The following is a 17,646-nucleotide window of genomic DNA, read 5'->3' as shown; positions in this document are numbered from 1 at the left end:
TTCCAAAATGCAGGTGGGAGCTCAGCAAACGAGTCGACCCCACCTGAACAGGGAACACCCCTCCAAGGCAGGGAAGCCTCCACAGCATTCCCTGCTCCAAGAATTCCTACACAGAGTGGATGGTGTTGAAACATGAGTTAGAGCAAGGTGTGTACTCACCAATCCTCAGGGAATGGGGGCTGGCAGAGATCCTCATCAGCCACAGCAGAAGGAGCACCAGAGGCGCCAAGACACGGGGCATCTTCCATAAATCCTCATGGAGCCCTTTGGTGGTCTGGGCATGACATAACTCTGCAGAGACACAAACACACGCCCCGTGAGCACCTCTGCTCCCCCAGCAGCCCCTCACAGCAGGGTGGCACTGCCCCCAGCTTGCCAAGCACTTGGGGACAAAGAATCTATTTAGCAAAGCTCTTTAGGGACCATGAATTATTCAGGAATTGGAATCAAACTGGCCAAAGAGCTTCTAACAACAACAACAACAAAACAAAATATAAACGAAATTGAAAAGAAACACAACGAAAAGTCCAAATATTTCATCTTGGCATTTTTAGCATTTCAGCAAAAACAAGTGGAAATCAATATTGAGTCACATCTCTAACTTCTATTCTCGCCCACCTCCCCTTTTTTTTTTTTTCCCACCAGAGCAGCCTGAAACTCAAAATATAAAACTGGTTTTTGGTTTTAGGATGGGATAAAACATTTTCATACCAAGACATAATGTGAGGAATGAGTGTAGGCACAGAGAGAGAGTCACTTTGGCCTCACCAAACTAAAAACCAATTCTTGGTAATGCTCCTGCCCCAATGACAGTCACACCTCCTTCCCTCCCTTTCAGGAACAAAAGGATTCAGCAAAAAACCAAGATCAGGATCATCTTTTTTCCACCCCAACACACAGAGGTCTAAGTTCCACAGTCAAACCACCATCAAAATGAAGAGCAGAAGGCAGAGAATCCATGGATTTATCACTAGCACAGATATTGGCACTGGCTGTCCCAGAGCAGACTCCCACAGCACAGTTCAACAAAATTCATAACATATTCCATTTTAAACAGCTACATGGAGGGTTGAGTTTTACTTTGTAGAAAAAATGGTTGTCTCTGGAGTTGATAAAATTATCTCCACAGGCAGCAATGTCCTTAAATGCTGACTTTGAGTGTTTCATCTGTTACCTTATCTCTCCCTTCTCCAATTTTCTGGCAAACATTCTCACACTATTCCATTTGTCTAATTCTTGGGCCAAATATTAAAGTCCTGACACAGGCAAAGTCTTTAATCTGCCTTTGAAGTTACCAGGAGTTTTGTCCGAAAAAAAAAATGTAGCTTTTTACTTGCAATTTTTCAATTAATCTATTTTTAGATTACATTTAGACTTCCTCCAGCTTATCTCAGCAGTCTCCATAGGGACTATCCCTTTTTACAGACAGGAAACACCGAGACATGGCCACAGAAATAAAGACAATACAGGGAGCACTGGGACATCTCCACTCCTTGGGGTTTGATCATTTTCTGGATCACGTTTCCCTGGGGAAGCTCCCATCACCAGTGCTGCCTTCTGCATCCCAATCCTCTCTGTTCCAGAAAATTGAGGGATCCCATGCTCAAATGTCAGCTGCACATTGGAAGGGCATCCTGATTTCAGTGTGCTCAACCCACTTTTAAAAAGCAGAAACTCCCCCAAACCACCTGGAAATCATCAACCACCCCTGAGAAGGGCAATGGCAATTTTCTATTTTTTCTTTTTCTTTCCCTTTATTTTTTTTTTTTATAAGTGGGAGTTACAGAGTAATTCCTGAGGAGGAAAAGCCCTAAAAGGTTAAGCACAGGGGAAATTGGTTCCTTGGAAGCCTTGGCAGCGGCAGAAACAGATTGTGGAGCAACATATCATTGGAGCACTTTGAAGCAGTTATTTCAAAACTTCCCAAGATATTGAGGAAAAAAATAGCAGGATCAGGTCAGATTTACTCACACCAGTGGAAGTGTGAGGTCCTGGCTGGGGAATTGGTGCTCGTGGCAGCTCAACTAGCAAAACATCTGGTCCAGGACCTCAGAGCTGTCCTGTTCCCCCCTAGGGCAGGGAAAGGCAGGCACAAACCCCACAATTCCCGGAGAAAGTGCAGGGAAGTGCCTGCCTGCTGTTTGAGGAGGATGCTGGAGTTCACATCCCAAACATTCTCTGCCAAAGCCCTGTGGAATCACTTCAAGGAAGACATGGAAGGGCTGGAGCGTGTGCAGGGATGGGAAGGGAGCTGGGAAGGGGCTGGAGCAGCAGGAGAGGCTGAGGGAGCTGGGGGGGCTCAGCCTGGAGAAAAGGAGGCTCAGGGGGAACCTTCTGGCTCTGCAACCCCCTGACAGGAGGGGGGAGCTGGGGGGGGTCGGGCTCTGCTCCCAGGGAACAAGGGACAGGAGGAGAGGGAACGGCCTCCAGCTGTGCCAGGGGAGGCACAGGTTGGACATCAGCAGGAATTTCCTCATGGAAAGGGTTTTCAAGCATTGGAAGGGGGATTTGGAGTCTCCATCCCTGGAGGTGTTCAGGGAATGCCTGGACATGGCACTCAGAGCTCTGGGCTGGGGGACAAGGTGGGGATGGGTCCCAGGGGGGACTCGATGATCCTGGAGGGTTTTTCCACCCTCGGTGATTCTGTGACTCCATGAATCACCAACCCAAAATGAGTGGTTCTCGTTTTAAACTCTGCAAAGACAAACTGCACAAGGTCTTGGAAAAGATCCTGTGACTTCCAGCTCTGAGGGACAGACCCCAAGGCCCCCTGTCCTGTTTGCAGCCAGGTTCAGTGAGGAGCTGAATGCAGATATTCCCGGGGAAAGCAGCAGCTGCCTGTGCACCACCAGCTCAGAGTTAACAGAAAGCTAAATAATAAATACAGGGCACCTGCTGGGCTCTGCTCCACAAGCAGCAGGGCTGTAATTACCTAGAACATGGAGCACAGGGGGATGCTGCCTCCACCTAACGCATTCCCCACTGCTCCAAACGGCTTCCCAGCACTTTGGATGTTTGAGCACGAGCCCTGGGAACAGCTGGGAGTGAGAGAAACACACCTTGGGCTTTGCCAGACAGCAGAACCACACAGGCTCCTACGAGCAGTGCCCGCAGACCATCTGGCTGATGGAGGGGCTTGGAAAATACCTGGGGAGTGCAACACCAGGGTGCTCCCCCATCACACCACACCTGCACTGCTGAGCAGCAGGGACAGAGGCTGGGATCCAAGATTTGGGATGAGAGGGGAAGGGGAGAGGGGATTTTTCCCTCCTAACTCAGCAGCAAGGCTTCTGCTCTTGAAGGGGTTTCTTCACCTGCCCAGTCCCCACATTTCACCTGCCTCCTCCTCTCTAAACTCAGGCATGAAAGGGTGGTAAACACAGTTCACTGTAAAGTAATTTTTGCCTTGTTCACCTTCCCAAGCAGCTTTTGCATCCTTACAGCTGCAAGGTGCACATCTGGGTGCCTCTCACCTCCCCAGGAGAAGCCATAAAACATCCCTCCTGCCCAGGTGCACCAAGGAACTGTAGCTACAACTGGAATTGCATTCAGGCAGTCAAGATTTAGGATGAGAGGGGAAGGAGAGAGGAGGTTTTTCCCTCCTAGCCCAGCAGCAAGGCTTCTGCTCTTGAAGGTGTTCCTTCATCTGCCCAGTCCCCATATTTCATCTGCCTCCTCCTCTCTGCACAAAACGCAGTTCAAACCCTTCACTATAAAGTAAACTTTGCCTTGCTCACCTTCCCAGCTGCTTTTGCATCCTTACAGCTGCAAGGTGCTCATCTGGGTCCCTCTCACCTCCCCAGGAGAAGCCATAAAACATCCCTCCTGCCCAAGTGCACCAAGGACTCAGAGGTACAACTTTGGGTATTGACTCCAGTGCAGCCCAAAATTCTGCACAGAGAGGGAGGGAAGATAACTGTCCTTCACAGAAGGAAGCCAAGAAAACACTTAAGAGGCAAGGATATATAGCAACTTGCTGCACTAAGCCTTGTGCATGTGAAGATGACTTATCCCAAACTCATCCTCGGCACAGTTTGCTGAAAATAAATCAAAGCAACTTCCTCTGCTGAAGTTCCCACCAAGAACATGTCACAGCCTGTACATTTACAGCTCCTGCTGTAATGGCTCCTCTTTACTGTACTGACAGCATGCTATGATAGCCTGCTTGATGGACAGCTGTTTATGGAGCACTCTCAATCTGCTACCCCCAGAAGGAGTGGGATGCTTGGAAAAGAGTTTGCTGGGTCCTTGAGGGTGGTGGGTGCATTGCTGAGGAGCTGGTGGATCATGAGCTGACCCCTGGCTGCCCTCTGTGCAGCACGAGTACGTAATTCTTTCTCTGCTAAGCCCCTTTTTTCATCTCTAGCTCGGAAAATTCAAGAGAATAAAATAAATCAGGGCTATTCTGAAGAGTTTTGCGTTCTCTCTGGAGATAAAAGTCTCTAAATACCAAGCAGAATTATGGACGATTTGCTTCTCGGAGGGAGCAACTTGCTTCTGAAACTACTTATGCATTTTTAATGACTGTGTGAGATGGTGCTGCTCTTCACTGCTATCACCACAGAGTCCTGGTATTTGGAGATTTTTGCAGAAAAATTCGTAGACAGTGGAGCAAAAGCCAAAAGGCAGAATGAAATGTTAAATCACACTGAAGAAAAACCACCCTCCTCAAGCTGCCATGCTGATAATGAAGAGTCCCTGAAAAGCAGCCACCTCCCTACTTCTTCCCCCTGCCCAGCCTGCCAAGGACACTCAAAAAAATCCGAGTACATTGTTATTTCATAGAATCACAGGATGGTTTGGGTTGAGAAGGACCCTAAGGATCATCTCCTTCCACCCCCTACCCTGGCAGGGATGCCTTTCACTGGTCCAGGTTGCTCCAACCTGGCCTTGGACCCTTCCAAGGATGGGGCAGCCACAACTTCTCTGGGCAAAATCTCCAAAAACCCCATCACCCTGCAGAATGTGACCATCACCTGCCAAATTTCCCACCTGCTCTGCCACATCTGGCCCTGGAGATGGGCTGCAATCCCAGCAGGACAGGGCACAGCATCTCCAGCTTGCACCGGGAGGCAGCGCCAGGACCAGGCTTTCCAAAAAAAAACTCCCGTGTGTGCTTTATCCTGATGCAAACCCTCTGGAGAAACCACAAACACCCTTTAAAAAACTTGGCAGCGGCTTCTCCAGGCGCTGGGGAGAGGCAGAGCTTTACCCCCAGCACGAGTTTTGGGTGTTGATGGATCTTTCCGTGCCTCCCCAGCAGCCCGAGGAGCGGGGAGAAAACGCAGCTCTGGCAGAGCTGGAGTAAAATCCTCCCAGCTGAGACAGCAAACTGAACAGCTGCAGAGCAGCGAGGAATTCGGGAAAAACTGCCGGCAAACATCAACACAACAACTTAACAGGGCCTTTTTCATTCTTTCCACGACGGGCAAAGAGAGCTATTTGCCTTTCGCAAAGAGAGGCTCGGATTTAAATGGAGCAGACAAGAGGGAAAGAACCCTGAAAAAAAAAAACATTTCAACAAGTGACTGTTGCTGGGCTCCAGAAAAGTGCCTGTGTGTGTCTCAGGGGGAGGGGAGGGACTGCATTGCCAGCCTGCCCCGGGGATACAGAGCTGGAAGTTCAATTAAACTGAAAAATCACTCCATTTAAAGCCACGAACAATATGTTTTCCTCTGCAAGATGCATAATTAGCATGGGTAAATCATTACCACTAGGTATTGTTGCAGTAGAGCCTCGGTGAGACCGAGGGGAAGGATCGACATTTGTAAAAGAGAACCAACAGCTCGGATTGCAATGGTGAATTTGAAAATAAAAAAAAAAGAAAAGAAAGATTAAAATAAGATTTGAATGGCGTGTAAACCCCTTCAGGCTGGAGGGACTGGACAGCTCCCTGCTTTTGAGGGCTGGAAGAATCACCCCTTGGGGCAAGGCTCCTTGCACAGCTTCTGGAAGCTGCCAGCACTAAAAAAGGATAGTTAACAATAGGAAGCAGAGCTCTGTTCCAGTCTGGCAATTTCTATGTTCCTATAAAAACTGTGTCTCGTCTTAGATTTCATCAGCATTAAAGAGCCTTGCTTTACCTCCAGCCACCACAACTCGACTCTGCTCCCCTTGCCAGGGGTGAGCTGATCCAAGGGGGGAGAGGCACCAGTGGCATCTTCCTTCCCCGAGAGGATAAAAGGAGCTCCAGCATTCCCTCACACCACAGCTCTGCTCCGTGAGGGTCATTCAGTTCACACCAGAGCAGGTGAGATTCAAGGCAAGGTGATATTAGTGATAAACATCTGCTCAGCTGACACATAAAATGGATTATTTTTTTTTTTTTAAATTCTCCTAGCTGGGCTCTTTTATCCCTCTCTTCTTTTTTTTTTTTTCCCTCCCTCCACCCTTCGTGACTTCCAGAAAAAGAAGCAAGAAACTTCAAGGAGAAAAGAATTCTGGAGGCAGTGAAGCAGAAGGACAAATGTATTCCTGACATTTCTCGTTCCCGTGGATTATTTTCTTTAACTTTCCTCTCTCCACTCTCTTTTCTCACCCCCTTCAATCCTCCCCAGAATTAGCAAAGCCTGATCAACTTCTCCTATCACTGCTCAGAGATAAAAGAGCTGTGTACCCATCCTAATTCCTCACACGAGCTGCACAGAGACTCGCCTATCTCAAAGTTAGATTTTCCCCAGCATTATCAGCCACAGCCCTGTGAGCACAAGGAGACTTCAGTTCCAGGCTGAGTCACAGGACATCTTTATTCAATTTTCCTCTCCTCTGCAGGTTTATCACACGACCCATCAGGCCCTCCCAGGGTCAGTCAATACTTGAAATGCCTGTTGGCACAGCCAAGTGAATTATGAGTGTGAAAACCCCACCAGCCCCCTCATCACACTCACAAAAGTCCCATTACAGCATCGACTGGGCAGCATTAAAACTCATTTACTCCCTTTATCCTGGGAATGGGGTTAAGCTGGTGCCCTGCAAGGGACTTTACCAGCCTGGCAAAGCCCTCTGGGCACACAGAAGGTGCTGCTGCCCCCCTGATTTCTGCCCTGCCTCCCTCGAGGCACAGCAAAGCCCTCAATGAGGGAGTTCCCGTGAGAAAACAGACACCAAGGTGCAGAAAATGATGGATGCAGGGAGCAGAACACCCCAAGATGTGACATTGTGGGGCTGTTGGGTGTAACCCTGCCCAGCAGAGCCTCCTGGGCTGTGCTGCTGCAGCAGGGATGACCAAGAGGATGCTCCATCCCTCTGCCAGGAATTCCTACTCCTGGAAGAAGCAAAACACCAGTTTTGCCCGTGCCTCATCCCCCTCTTGCTCATCAAAGCTTCTGAGTGATGATTTACACCACACACAGAGCCAAGGATGGGGAGACAACACCCGGGGGGATCACAGGACCATTCCCTTCCCAAACCATCCCAGCACATCCCTCCTGACATCACCACCCAGAGCCTCCCTGGCTGCCACAATCCACTTCTCACTGAGGGGAAAAAAAAAAATAAAAAGCACCAAGAAAAACTTAAGACCATGTGGGGATTTTCTCCCTCCCCGGTGCCCACAATTTATTTTTATTAACAAACAATAGCAGTTAAAAGCACTGTGGTCTCCCACAGAGAGGACTGTGTGAGACACACTTTAATTGGCTTGAAGCTGTTATCTTAAAGGCAAAATCACCACCAGGCTGGGGGAAGAGGAGAGGCTGTAGGTGGAAGGGGAAAGGCAGGATTTCTTCCAGCTCTCATTAAAGAGGGGGCCAGAGTTGTCCACGCCAGCACTGCTCCTCTGATCTGAGAGCTGGATGTCGTGATCTTTAACCATTTTAAGCACACTGATAAAAATAATTACAAGGCTGTTTAGCTTGGATAAAGTTGCTGGGCAGGTTTGAGTCCAAATCAACTAAAAAAAAAGCAGCAAGGAGAGCTTTGTTTGCCTGCCCACACCTGGTGTGCACAGAACCCTCAGTGTGCAGCTGTGCCCCAGCTGTTTTCCCCGTTTCAAAAAGCTCTCCTATCAAACATCATGGCACATTTATTCAGCAGAATAAACAGCTCCTGCTCACCCTGTGGGTCATCACTGGCATTAAACCACCCCTGGAGAGGGACAGAGCAGGGAGGTTGCACTGCATGCCCTGTGCAGCCAAGGACAAGGGAGTGGTTTTGGAAGGGGAAATTCAAACTGGGGGCCCTGGGGACACCCCTTGGTGAACAGAATCTCAGCTGCTCCACAAGTCCCTTCCTGCAAAGAAACCTGGATAAATTAAAACAGTCAGAGCCTTTCCTTCTTAAAAAGCATCACCATGAAAAAGGCTTTAAACCAGCAACTGTCCTACATTGAGAAATAGGTAAAAATTGAGTGTGGGAGTCTGAGTTTTGTTCCAACAGGGAACAAACCTCTGTGGCTTTGGTTCCTGGATGTTCCAGAGCAGCTGTGGCTGCCCCATCCCTGGAAGTGTCCAAGGCCAGGTTGGACAGGGCTTGGAGCAACCTGGGATAGTGGAAGGTGACCCTGCCCATGGCAGGGATGGTCTCTCAGGTCCCTTCCAACCATTCTGTGATTTTATGAGTCACTGCTTCAAAACTGCTTCAAAAAAAACCCTTTCCCTGAGCTCTCCTTACACTCCTTGTATAACCTTTCACCACAGAAAATGGAGCTGCTCAGAAAACCATTTTCCCCTCTTCAAAAGCAATGATTTTTCTTTTTTTCCCTCCAGTTCTGCCACACTTCTTCACAGTTCTGTTCTGATAAGTATATACACTTTTGGAAATCTGCTCTCAGTCACTTGGCTCACAATAATTCAACCTTCAAGACACACAGTCTTGCAAAAATACCAACTTTTTTTCTCTTTTGAAGGAGACCTTAAGGTTTTTAGGCAGTTTTTCCCCCCACCCCTGCAAAGAGTGATATTTTTCCACAAAAGTCTGCTTTCATCAAAAATGCTTTGATGGAAAATTTTCAGCTCTCACAGAAGAAAAGAAGCCTAAGGAGCACGAAGCCCTATTTGCTGTTAGTGAAGAATTACTGCCACCACCGAGTCTCTTTACACATGAAGGAAGTTCTAAAATATGAATCGGATCTGTGAACATCTCACAGGTCTAGAGGGAGAAAAAGCTCTTAAATGCATCAACCTGATCTCTGGGCTACAGAAAGAAGATTAATCTATTTATTTAACTTAGAGGCCCTGGCAGATTCAAGAGGGAAAAGAAAGGAAAACAAAGCAGCCTCCACCAAATCAACCTGAAAGGAGTGGTTTATGGCCAAAAAGCTAGTTTTCCTTCTTTTTATAGCTGCCAAAACTGTAAGTGAAACAAATAGATTAATCTCCCATCTACCCAAAGAACATTTTAATCCATATAAGCTCAAAAAGCCTGTACTCTGAGGCTGGGAAGAGGCAATTTGTGAATGGTTGAGGATGATGTTTGTATATTTTAATGGAGCAGGAATTGTTGGGGGTGCATTTGGATGACAGCAAGCATATGCATTCGAAAGGAGGTGGGAAACAGGACAGATGCCAAGCTGAAAATAAGAACAAGAAAGCACAGGGGTGATAAGCTTGGGGGCAGAGGAGAACAGCCTGCACAAGAGAGAGCAAGGAAACCTGCAAAACTTAAAGGTAGAGAAGGAAAACACAGGGGTTGGGAGATGCTCACACGTGCAGCAGTAGAGCCACACACAGCAACCAGATGAACAAGAGGAATGGAGGGGCCTGCAGCAAGAGTCTTGCACAGGAAAGCAGAATCAAAGTCCAGACTGGTGTGTGATGATGTATTTAAAGGCATCCATTTGCATGAGAGGAGCTTTTAATCCTGCTTGTAGCAAAGGTGATAAAAAGGAAGAATGTTTCAGCCCATAGAGTGCTGGGTGTTTGATTAACTTTTAACACCAGAGAGCCCCAGTGAGGTGGGCAGGGCTCCTGTGCCACCCAGGTGAGACACCCAAAACCCAGTGGGCTGGAGGAGAGGGGGCAGCTCTGGCACTTTTCCTCTCCTTGTTGTAACCAAATCCCACATCAAGGAGCAGCAAAGCGAGGGGAGTCCTGGCCACGGGGCAAATACCAGCCAGAGAAATGCAAGTTTTTTGGGGGTGTATTTGCTAACCCCCCTCCCTGGGTCACTGCAGAGGACATGAGCCCAAGAGAATGGGATTTGCCTTTAATCCAATATATCCTAAAAAAGAGCTCATTGGGAACTCAGCCCTCACCCTCCTGGCTCAGCAGGAGGAGCATCCTCGGAGCAGTGATGGAGAAAGGACAGAAGAGAGATAATGTTGGCCAACAAAAGGAAATTTCTTACCATGCCTGTCATACCTCACCGGGCGGAGGACCAGACAGATCTTCACATACACATCCCTGGCACAAAGCTGCTCAGCTTTTCCCCTCAGAACAGCACAGAAAATTCAGGCAGAGACATGACTTCTCTCCTCAGTCTTGGCTCTGGCGTCTCTCAGTTTCTCACCACGCTCCTCTCTCTGTCTCGTGGCCTTTCATGTATTTATTTAAGGCTTGGAGAGCATTTTGCATAACAGGGAATATGGGCAGCCTGCCTGGTGATACAAGAAGTGCTTTTGAACAAAGCACCACTCGAGTTTCATAAGCCTCAAGATAACTGCTCTGTGCCTGCTTTATCCTTTGTTTCTCACATATCTGGCCACTTTACATAGACAGTTCCTGGACAGCTCCAGACTTCACACATGGTCCTGCTGCCTCACCATTTCTCCCTTCAGCAAGCCAAAAGCCCTCTCCCTGCAGAGAGACCTTGCCCAGAGTCACTCCTGCAAGAGATCCAAGCCCTTCTACACTAAAGGGCAGCAGAGATCTCCAGAAGTGCTGGTGGGAATTGCACTGCCATGAAAACTACCCTTAGGAAAGCCCTGAGTAAAACCCCATGCCCAGCAAAGGTTTTCACCACTGATTTTGAGCAGCCTGGTCTGGTGGAAGGTGTCCCTGCCTGTGGCAGGGGTGGAACAAGATGATCTTTAAGGTCCCTTCCAACCCAAAACATTCTGTAATTCAAATGGAGCCTGAATTTTACTGTCCCTGTGAAGAGTCAAGCACGGGATAAACCTCACAGACACTTAGAGACTTCACTCTTACTCCCACCTGCAGTGTGATGCAAGATGAAGAGTGACACCACAGATGTGGACCTTCTCCAGGGGTTCAACATGCAGCAAGCAAAGATCACTTGGCTTCGTTACCAAAGTGCAACACGGAGCCCCACGGAGGCACAGGATGTTGCCTCAGCACAAACCCCAAATTTATTCACTGAGCAAATTCATTCTGACCACCTTGCCTTTCTGCTGCTCCAAGTCAGCCATAATCAGGCTGTCTGTGCTCTTGACTTTAGCAGCGCTCTCCAAACTGCTCCCCGAGCCCTCATCCTCATCAGCCACATCCAATTTCCAAACTGAGCAAGGAGCAGCCCTTTCCAGAGCTGCCTTTGCACTTGTTCTCATCACTGGCGTAACATCAATTCTGCTTAAATGAGAAAAGTACAAAGGGACTAAGTTATGCCCACGCTGAGCACTCTGAAAACCCTCATCACATCATTCTCTTCCAGCTATATCATAAATTGTCCTCATTAACCAGGCTTAGCCCAAGTTTATTGGTTGCATCTTGACCCATAATCCATTCAGACCCCAGCACCACATTTTAATGGAGCTGTTAACCCTAAAGCCCAAATTCACAGCCTGTCTGGCCAGATGAGCCAACAGGACTCAGACATCTGACATCCTGAATTTGCTCCTTCTGATCCAGATACTTCTGGTTTGGTCTCAATAACAAGAGAAAACAAGGCTTACACAGCTGAGCTTTCAATGCCCATTGAAGTGCCCATCACTAATCAATCTGGAACCTGATGGCCAGTTCCCAATCAAATTTCATGGGGATGCAGGCTCAGAAAAATATTTATGTGAGTTTCACAAAATAATAGTCTAGTAAAGGAGAGAAAGATTTCTGCACACAGGAAAAGACTGCAAGTTTAGCTCAACTCCCATTAGGCACCAATGAATCCACAAGGGAAAGATGTTATGCATGCCCTAAATGTAGGGAAAATCATCAATTAGAGCTTACTGAACTCAGCCACGAGGCATAAACCACACTGCAGGCTGCCTTAACTCCCCAGCTCACAGCAAACACTTGGGTTTTCTCCCCCCCCCCCTTCTGGAATCCACTTCAGCTCAGACACACTCCGGGCACAGGAAGTTCTGAGTGGTTGTGATTCAGCACAACTCATTTGGAACCAGTTTTTTTGAGCCCAGCAGGCTTCCAGCTATTCCAGCTGCCCAGCAGCCATCAGCCCAGCTGATTGTTGCTAACTGCTGTCAAATGGCAGCCTGGCAGCCTCTGCGTCTTCTCCTGCCCCAAAAGTAAAGCTATTCGTGCTAAAACTTCACATTATTCCTTCCCAAAGGTAGTTTTTTTCCATACTGCTGGTGGGAGAGGGATGGGCAACACTGAGGGGTTTGAAGGTGGGGGAAGTCAGTCACTCATCAGCCCCCTGGACTGAGCTGGAGCAGCTCTTCCTCCCCTCCATCCTCAGCGTGCTCTGCCAGGATTAAATCACCAACATTAGGGCTGAGATGGTGTGCAGACACTGTTATTAACAGAACAAGGGCGGCCTGGTGTGTGCAAATAGAGCCTTAAATTAAAAACAAAACCAGCTGCCATTGTTCCTGGGGTAGCAACAGTCTCTGCCCCGGAGTTGTGTGGCTTAGGGAGCTCCCTGACCCACCAGTCCACTCAAAGAGCTCTTCTGCCCTTTTGTGGTGCCAGGCACACAGGAAAGGCTGTTCCATACCTGGATTTCAACCCCTGATCTGAGCATCACCTGCAGGATGCTCAGAGGACTCTCATTCCACCCAGTGACACAAGTGTGGGTTGGCACAAACCCCCACAGAGCACAGGACAGGGGGTGTGGGAGGAAGGTGGTTGGGTGCTGACACGGTGAGACAGAAATGGATAAAGGCACAGCCCAAATTTCTGCAGGGACAGCACCCAGGAGCCTGGCCAAGGGCACAGGACAGGCTCCTCTTGCTGCAGCAGCAGCTCCAGGGGGGGAAATGCAGCAAAGAGCAATCGGTGGAGAAAGGTTTTGAAACATCAAGGGGAGAAAAAAAAAAAAAGACCAAAAAACCAACATTCTCGGCAACAAACGGCGCATAATTTGCAGTTGCTGAAGAGCTGGATTAACTCTGGCCCCTGACCAGCCTCAGACACAGAGTCCTGCAGGACCTCCCCTGACAGCACTTCCAGGGAGCTGCTCATTAGGGCTGAGCACATGCAAAGCCCCTTCAGATCAAGCTCCTCTCTGAAGTTCTCTGCCTGCTCCCTCTCTGCTGTATGACTGCAGTCACTCCAGCCTCCTAAAAGCAGAGTTCATTTCCCCAGGTAGTTGTGTGGTTGTTTATCCCGACGGCTCCCTGTTTGGAACTGCTTCACCCATGTCCCTGATGCCTCCCAAAGCCTGGCAGTGCTTTCCCAGGATGACAGGCTGCTGAAGATGGAAGCAGCTCCTCTCCTGCTCTGCCTGGTGCATCCAGGCACACGTGTGCCTGCCCTTTCTGCCCTGTCTCCCACCTCCAAGCATCCCCCTTCTCCCATCCCCGTGGCTACCAAGGCTGCCTTTTGGCCAGCTGCCTGCCAGCCAGCCATCCTCAGGGAGGAGAAGCGAGTGCCTGCCTTCCACTGCTGTGCAATTCCTTCTCTGGGAATGGATCCCACTGTCCTCCCCATCTCACCTGTTTATCCAAGCTGGGTGTGTTTTTCCCTTTGCTCTGGAGTTCCTTGGCAGTGTTTCCCCTCAGAGCATCCTGCAGGGGAGTGCAGTGCCATTATCCAACACACAGGTCCCACAAAGCCCCAGATCAGCATCAGGACCATCAGACACAGCAAGGAAACACATCCTGAAATTTAACAGGCAATCCCAGGCAAGACTCCCAGTCCCACTGAATCCATTCCTCACTGCCATCCCCCACCACAGCCTGGGAGCACAGGACAATGTCTGCAGGAGTGAGAGCAGCTCCTTTTTCATGGCATTTTAACTTAGGCCAGCTTAAAAACCACTCCCTGATGTGAACTCCATCAGCCTGGACCACCTTCCTCCTCTCATCTCAGCAAGGAGCAGCCCTGCAGGGAGATCCACGGCTGGGGGGTAGAATTCTGGTCTTTCAGGAAGAATTTCTTCACTGAAAGGGTTGTCAGGAATTGGAAGGGGCTGCCCAGGGGGATTTGGAGTCCCCATCCCTGGAGGTGTCCAAGGAAGGACTGGACATGGCACTCAGTGCTCTGGGTTGGAGGACAAGGTGAGGATGGGTCCCAGGGGGGACTCAATGGTCTTTTCCAACCTAAATGATCCTGTAAGCCCTGCCCCCACACTGCCTGCAGCTTCCTGCCCTGTCCTGGGAAGGTGAATAATGGAGGTAGAGAGAGGAATCTCAAAATGCCACGTCAGTGGAAGAGAAGCAGCCAAAACCACCAAGGATTCAGAGTGTGGAGAGGCCACATTTCTGCCTAGAAGCGAGGCAGGAAAAGAGCATCCAAGTCCCAGGGAAAGAATGGAAAGCCTCCAGATACATGAATTTATGTCAACCTGGAGACCAGACAAAGCCCCATTAATTCCTGGGCTGTCCAAGCAAGAACTGGAGGAGTGACAAGTTCAGCAGAAGGACCATGACTCCCCGGGGTGCCCAGAAGATGCTCCCTCTGGCTCTGCTGTCTGACATGGCAAGAGAGACCCCGATTCCCCACATCCTCACATTCCCAGCCAGGTGCCCTTTCCATTCTCAGTGCCTTGGGAAGGCTGATAAAGGAGCTTTTCCTGCCCCCAGCTCCTCCAAGGAGCCTGCCTGCCCCTCCTGCAGGGATTGCTCCCTGGGGAGGATGGGGGGGCACAGGATTTTCCAATCCCTCTCTCTGAGCTGGCAGCAGCCTTTCAGCCCAACAACAGCTCAAACTGCTTGTGAACAGAGATATTTTTATGAGAGCTCAGCCCCCCCCCCCCCCCCCCCCCCCCCCCGAAATCACTCCAAGCTCCTTTTCTTAGGCACTTTGGAATAATTAAAGTCTTCCATCATTACACTGAAGATCTCTATGAAAAGCCTTTAATTTCCATTCCCTTAATGTAACTCCATCCACCAGATGAACTCTGTGGGGGGCTTTTTTTTTTGTTTGGGGTTTTTCTTCTCCCCCCCCTCCATCTCTTCTTTATTATTTTTTTCCCCTCCCTCCTAAAATATCACGCTGGGAAACTTTAATTTGATTTTAGACTGACTGGAATTTTGGGCTGTGCCACATCCTGTCAGCTGCAGTGGTTAATCTCAAGCTCTCTTTAAGTTCCATGCCTTGCATTTAATCAGCTCATGGTTGGTAGCAGCAAATCTGAGCATAGGGGAGGGATGTGAGTTAGCAACAAACCTAAGGAGCACCAGAATCTCCCCCAAATCCATCCCTCCCTCCTACAGGCACACTGGAATACCAAAAAGTGGCCCACAGGCAGCAGAGATGGGAGGGTTTCCTATTTAATCTAAATAGGGGAGATTGCCAGCTCCCAAAATAAATGTCAGGGGTTTTCCACAGGGCTCTTCCCACCCTGGTGACTTCTTCAGGTGATAAAACTCCTTAAGGGACAAGAAGCTTCCCAAAAGAGAGCCCAGATCTCCTTCCAGGTGACAGCTGGGGGATGCTGGACAAGGGCACAGCCCTGGGAGAAGCTGCACTTGGAGGCAGCTCAGGATGCCAGGGGGGCAGTGTGGGTGTCCCAAGAATTCCCCAGTGAGTGCTACAGCCTCTGGCAGCAGCTGGAGGAACCAAACCCTCAAAATGATCCCCCCAAAAACTTGAATTTCCCATCACTACTGCTGTAGCAAGTTGAGTCACTTCAAAGCCTTCAAAGGAGGGGTGGCACACGCTCCTGTGTTGGGATTTTTCTGGCTTTCTGGAGGGTTTTTGAGGCTACAGAGGGTAGGGTTCTGGCTTTCCTCCTCCCACTGGTGCTGATCCACTCCTCCTTGTTGGGTACCCATGGCCAACACGTTCCCCCTGGCACCAGGGTGGAAGAAGGGGTGTTATATGAAGGAGAGAAATCGTAGCTAGAGGCAAACCAAGCGAGGTGCCCACAGCCAGCCTGCACAGCACATGGCAGAGCAGAGGGCTGAGAGAACCAAACCCAGCCTGGGGGATGAGAAAAATCCCCACAGATAACACACAGGCTGGGGGGAGGGTGGCACAGCATTAGGTTCAGCCAAAAAAAAAATCCCAAAATCATTATCACCACAAAAACCAAGCAACCAACCAAAAAAAAAAAATCCACAAAATAAAAAGAACCAAACAGAAAAACAAAACACAAACCCCAACTTCAGTAAGGATCAAGTCAAGGGACTTGCCAGACTAGTCTGGGGCTGTGAGGTGTGAACAGCAGGAACTGAGCTGAGAACTTTCCCAAAAATATGGTGCTGCCTTCTCTGCCACTAAATATACACTGACAGCCAGAGGGGAGGGAGAGAGCCAGGAACACACTTGGCACATCTGCCTTGGTGCAACCAGGACCCAGGCAGGGCAAAGAAGAAATAAAATAAACCCCACAAGATGCAAAAAACCCACATTTCAACTGCTACTAACTGAGAGTTACAAGGCAGAGGGCATATAAAAAGAAGAGGGACAGAAAGTTCTGTGCCCTGAGAGAGGATCCAGAGAGGGAGGAAGCAACACAGATTCATCTCAGGAGCAGCCACTGTGCTGGGCTTTGCTCACTGATGGAATTCAGCCCTTAAACTTGGGTTTTCCATGCTAAAATTAGGATTATATCCCAAATTACCCCAGAGCCAGGACAAGAAAAGAGATGCCTGGGTATTTGGGGACTAGGCAGCCCTGCACAAGAGATGTGACCCCACAGGGAGCACAGGGTCACGTCCCAAAACAGCCAACGGGACTCACTCTTTGCAGAAGCTCTGACATCCCCTCAAAAAAACCCTAAAAAATGTGGTGATGCCTCTGCCCAGGCTCTGTGAGCAATTCCTGGGAGTTAAAGCTCTGGCATGTGCTGTTCACAGCAGCTGCTCAGTAGAAGGAAGATGATGATGATGATAAGCTGGTGTTTGATTTTGTCGCTGGCAGCCACGGCAGATGCTGGGACAGAGGGGTGAGAGCACTTTGGGGGGTCTCCTGGAAGCCAACAGACAAGCAAAGCTGCCTGAATACGGGGTAGAAGCTTGCTGACCTTCCAAAACAGCAGGACTTGATTTAGGAATCAAAGCTCCAGCCAAGTCCAGGAGCTGGAAAAGGGGATGGCTCCTAGGAGGCAAAGCATGACACTTGCTTCAGGACACCAAGAGTTCCTCCCCAGCTCTGCTGCTTGGCTAAACTTTCTCTCTTAATGCATTAATTTTCCCACCTGTACCGAGTGAGAATAATGTTACAGACCTCTTCAGTGAAGGTGTCAGGATGAAGAGTGTTCTCTAAGACTCATATATCATCATTAGCTCTGGCCAGGAATAACCCAGAGGCTGGAAACCTGGGAGCAGCGTTTCTCCAGCTGCGTTTGGAATGCACTGCCCTCCCTCCAGCCCCAGTTTTTGCCATTTCTTTGAAGCACAGCTGCACCCCAGATGAAATCCTAAAGGCTCCTTGTCCCCAAACACCGTGTCCTGTCATTCAAGCCAAG

General features: G+C 49.2%; 1 protein-coding gene across 1 annotated transcript in view; it reads right to left on the bottom strand.

Annotated features, from left to right (window-relative positions):
- The window catches only part of GRIK4 (glutamate ionotropic receptor kainate type subunit 4), a 182,094-nt gene that overhangs the window by 120,324 nt on the left and 44,124 nt on the right, over positions 1–17,646 (bottom strand). The window contains 1 exon segment of the mRNA XM_027655665.1: positions 160–291. Coding sequence (XP_027511466.1) covers positions 160–241 — 82 coding nt within the window. The 5' untranslated portion in view covers positions 242–291.

Source organism: Corapipo altera, unplaced genomic scaffold, assembly GCF_003945725.1.
Source record: "Corapipo altera isolate COAL_440 unplaced genomic scaffold, ASM394572v1 71, whole genome shotgun sequence".
Classification (NCBI taxonomy): domain Eukaryota; kingdom Metazoa; phylum Chordata; class Aves; order Passeriformes; family Pipridae; genus Corapipo; species Corapipo altera.
Note: the sequence above shows the minus strand (reverse complement) of the source record. Positions and strands in the feature narration are given on the sequence as shown.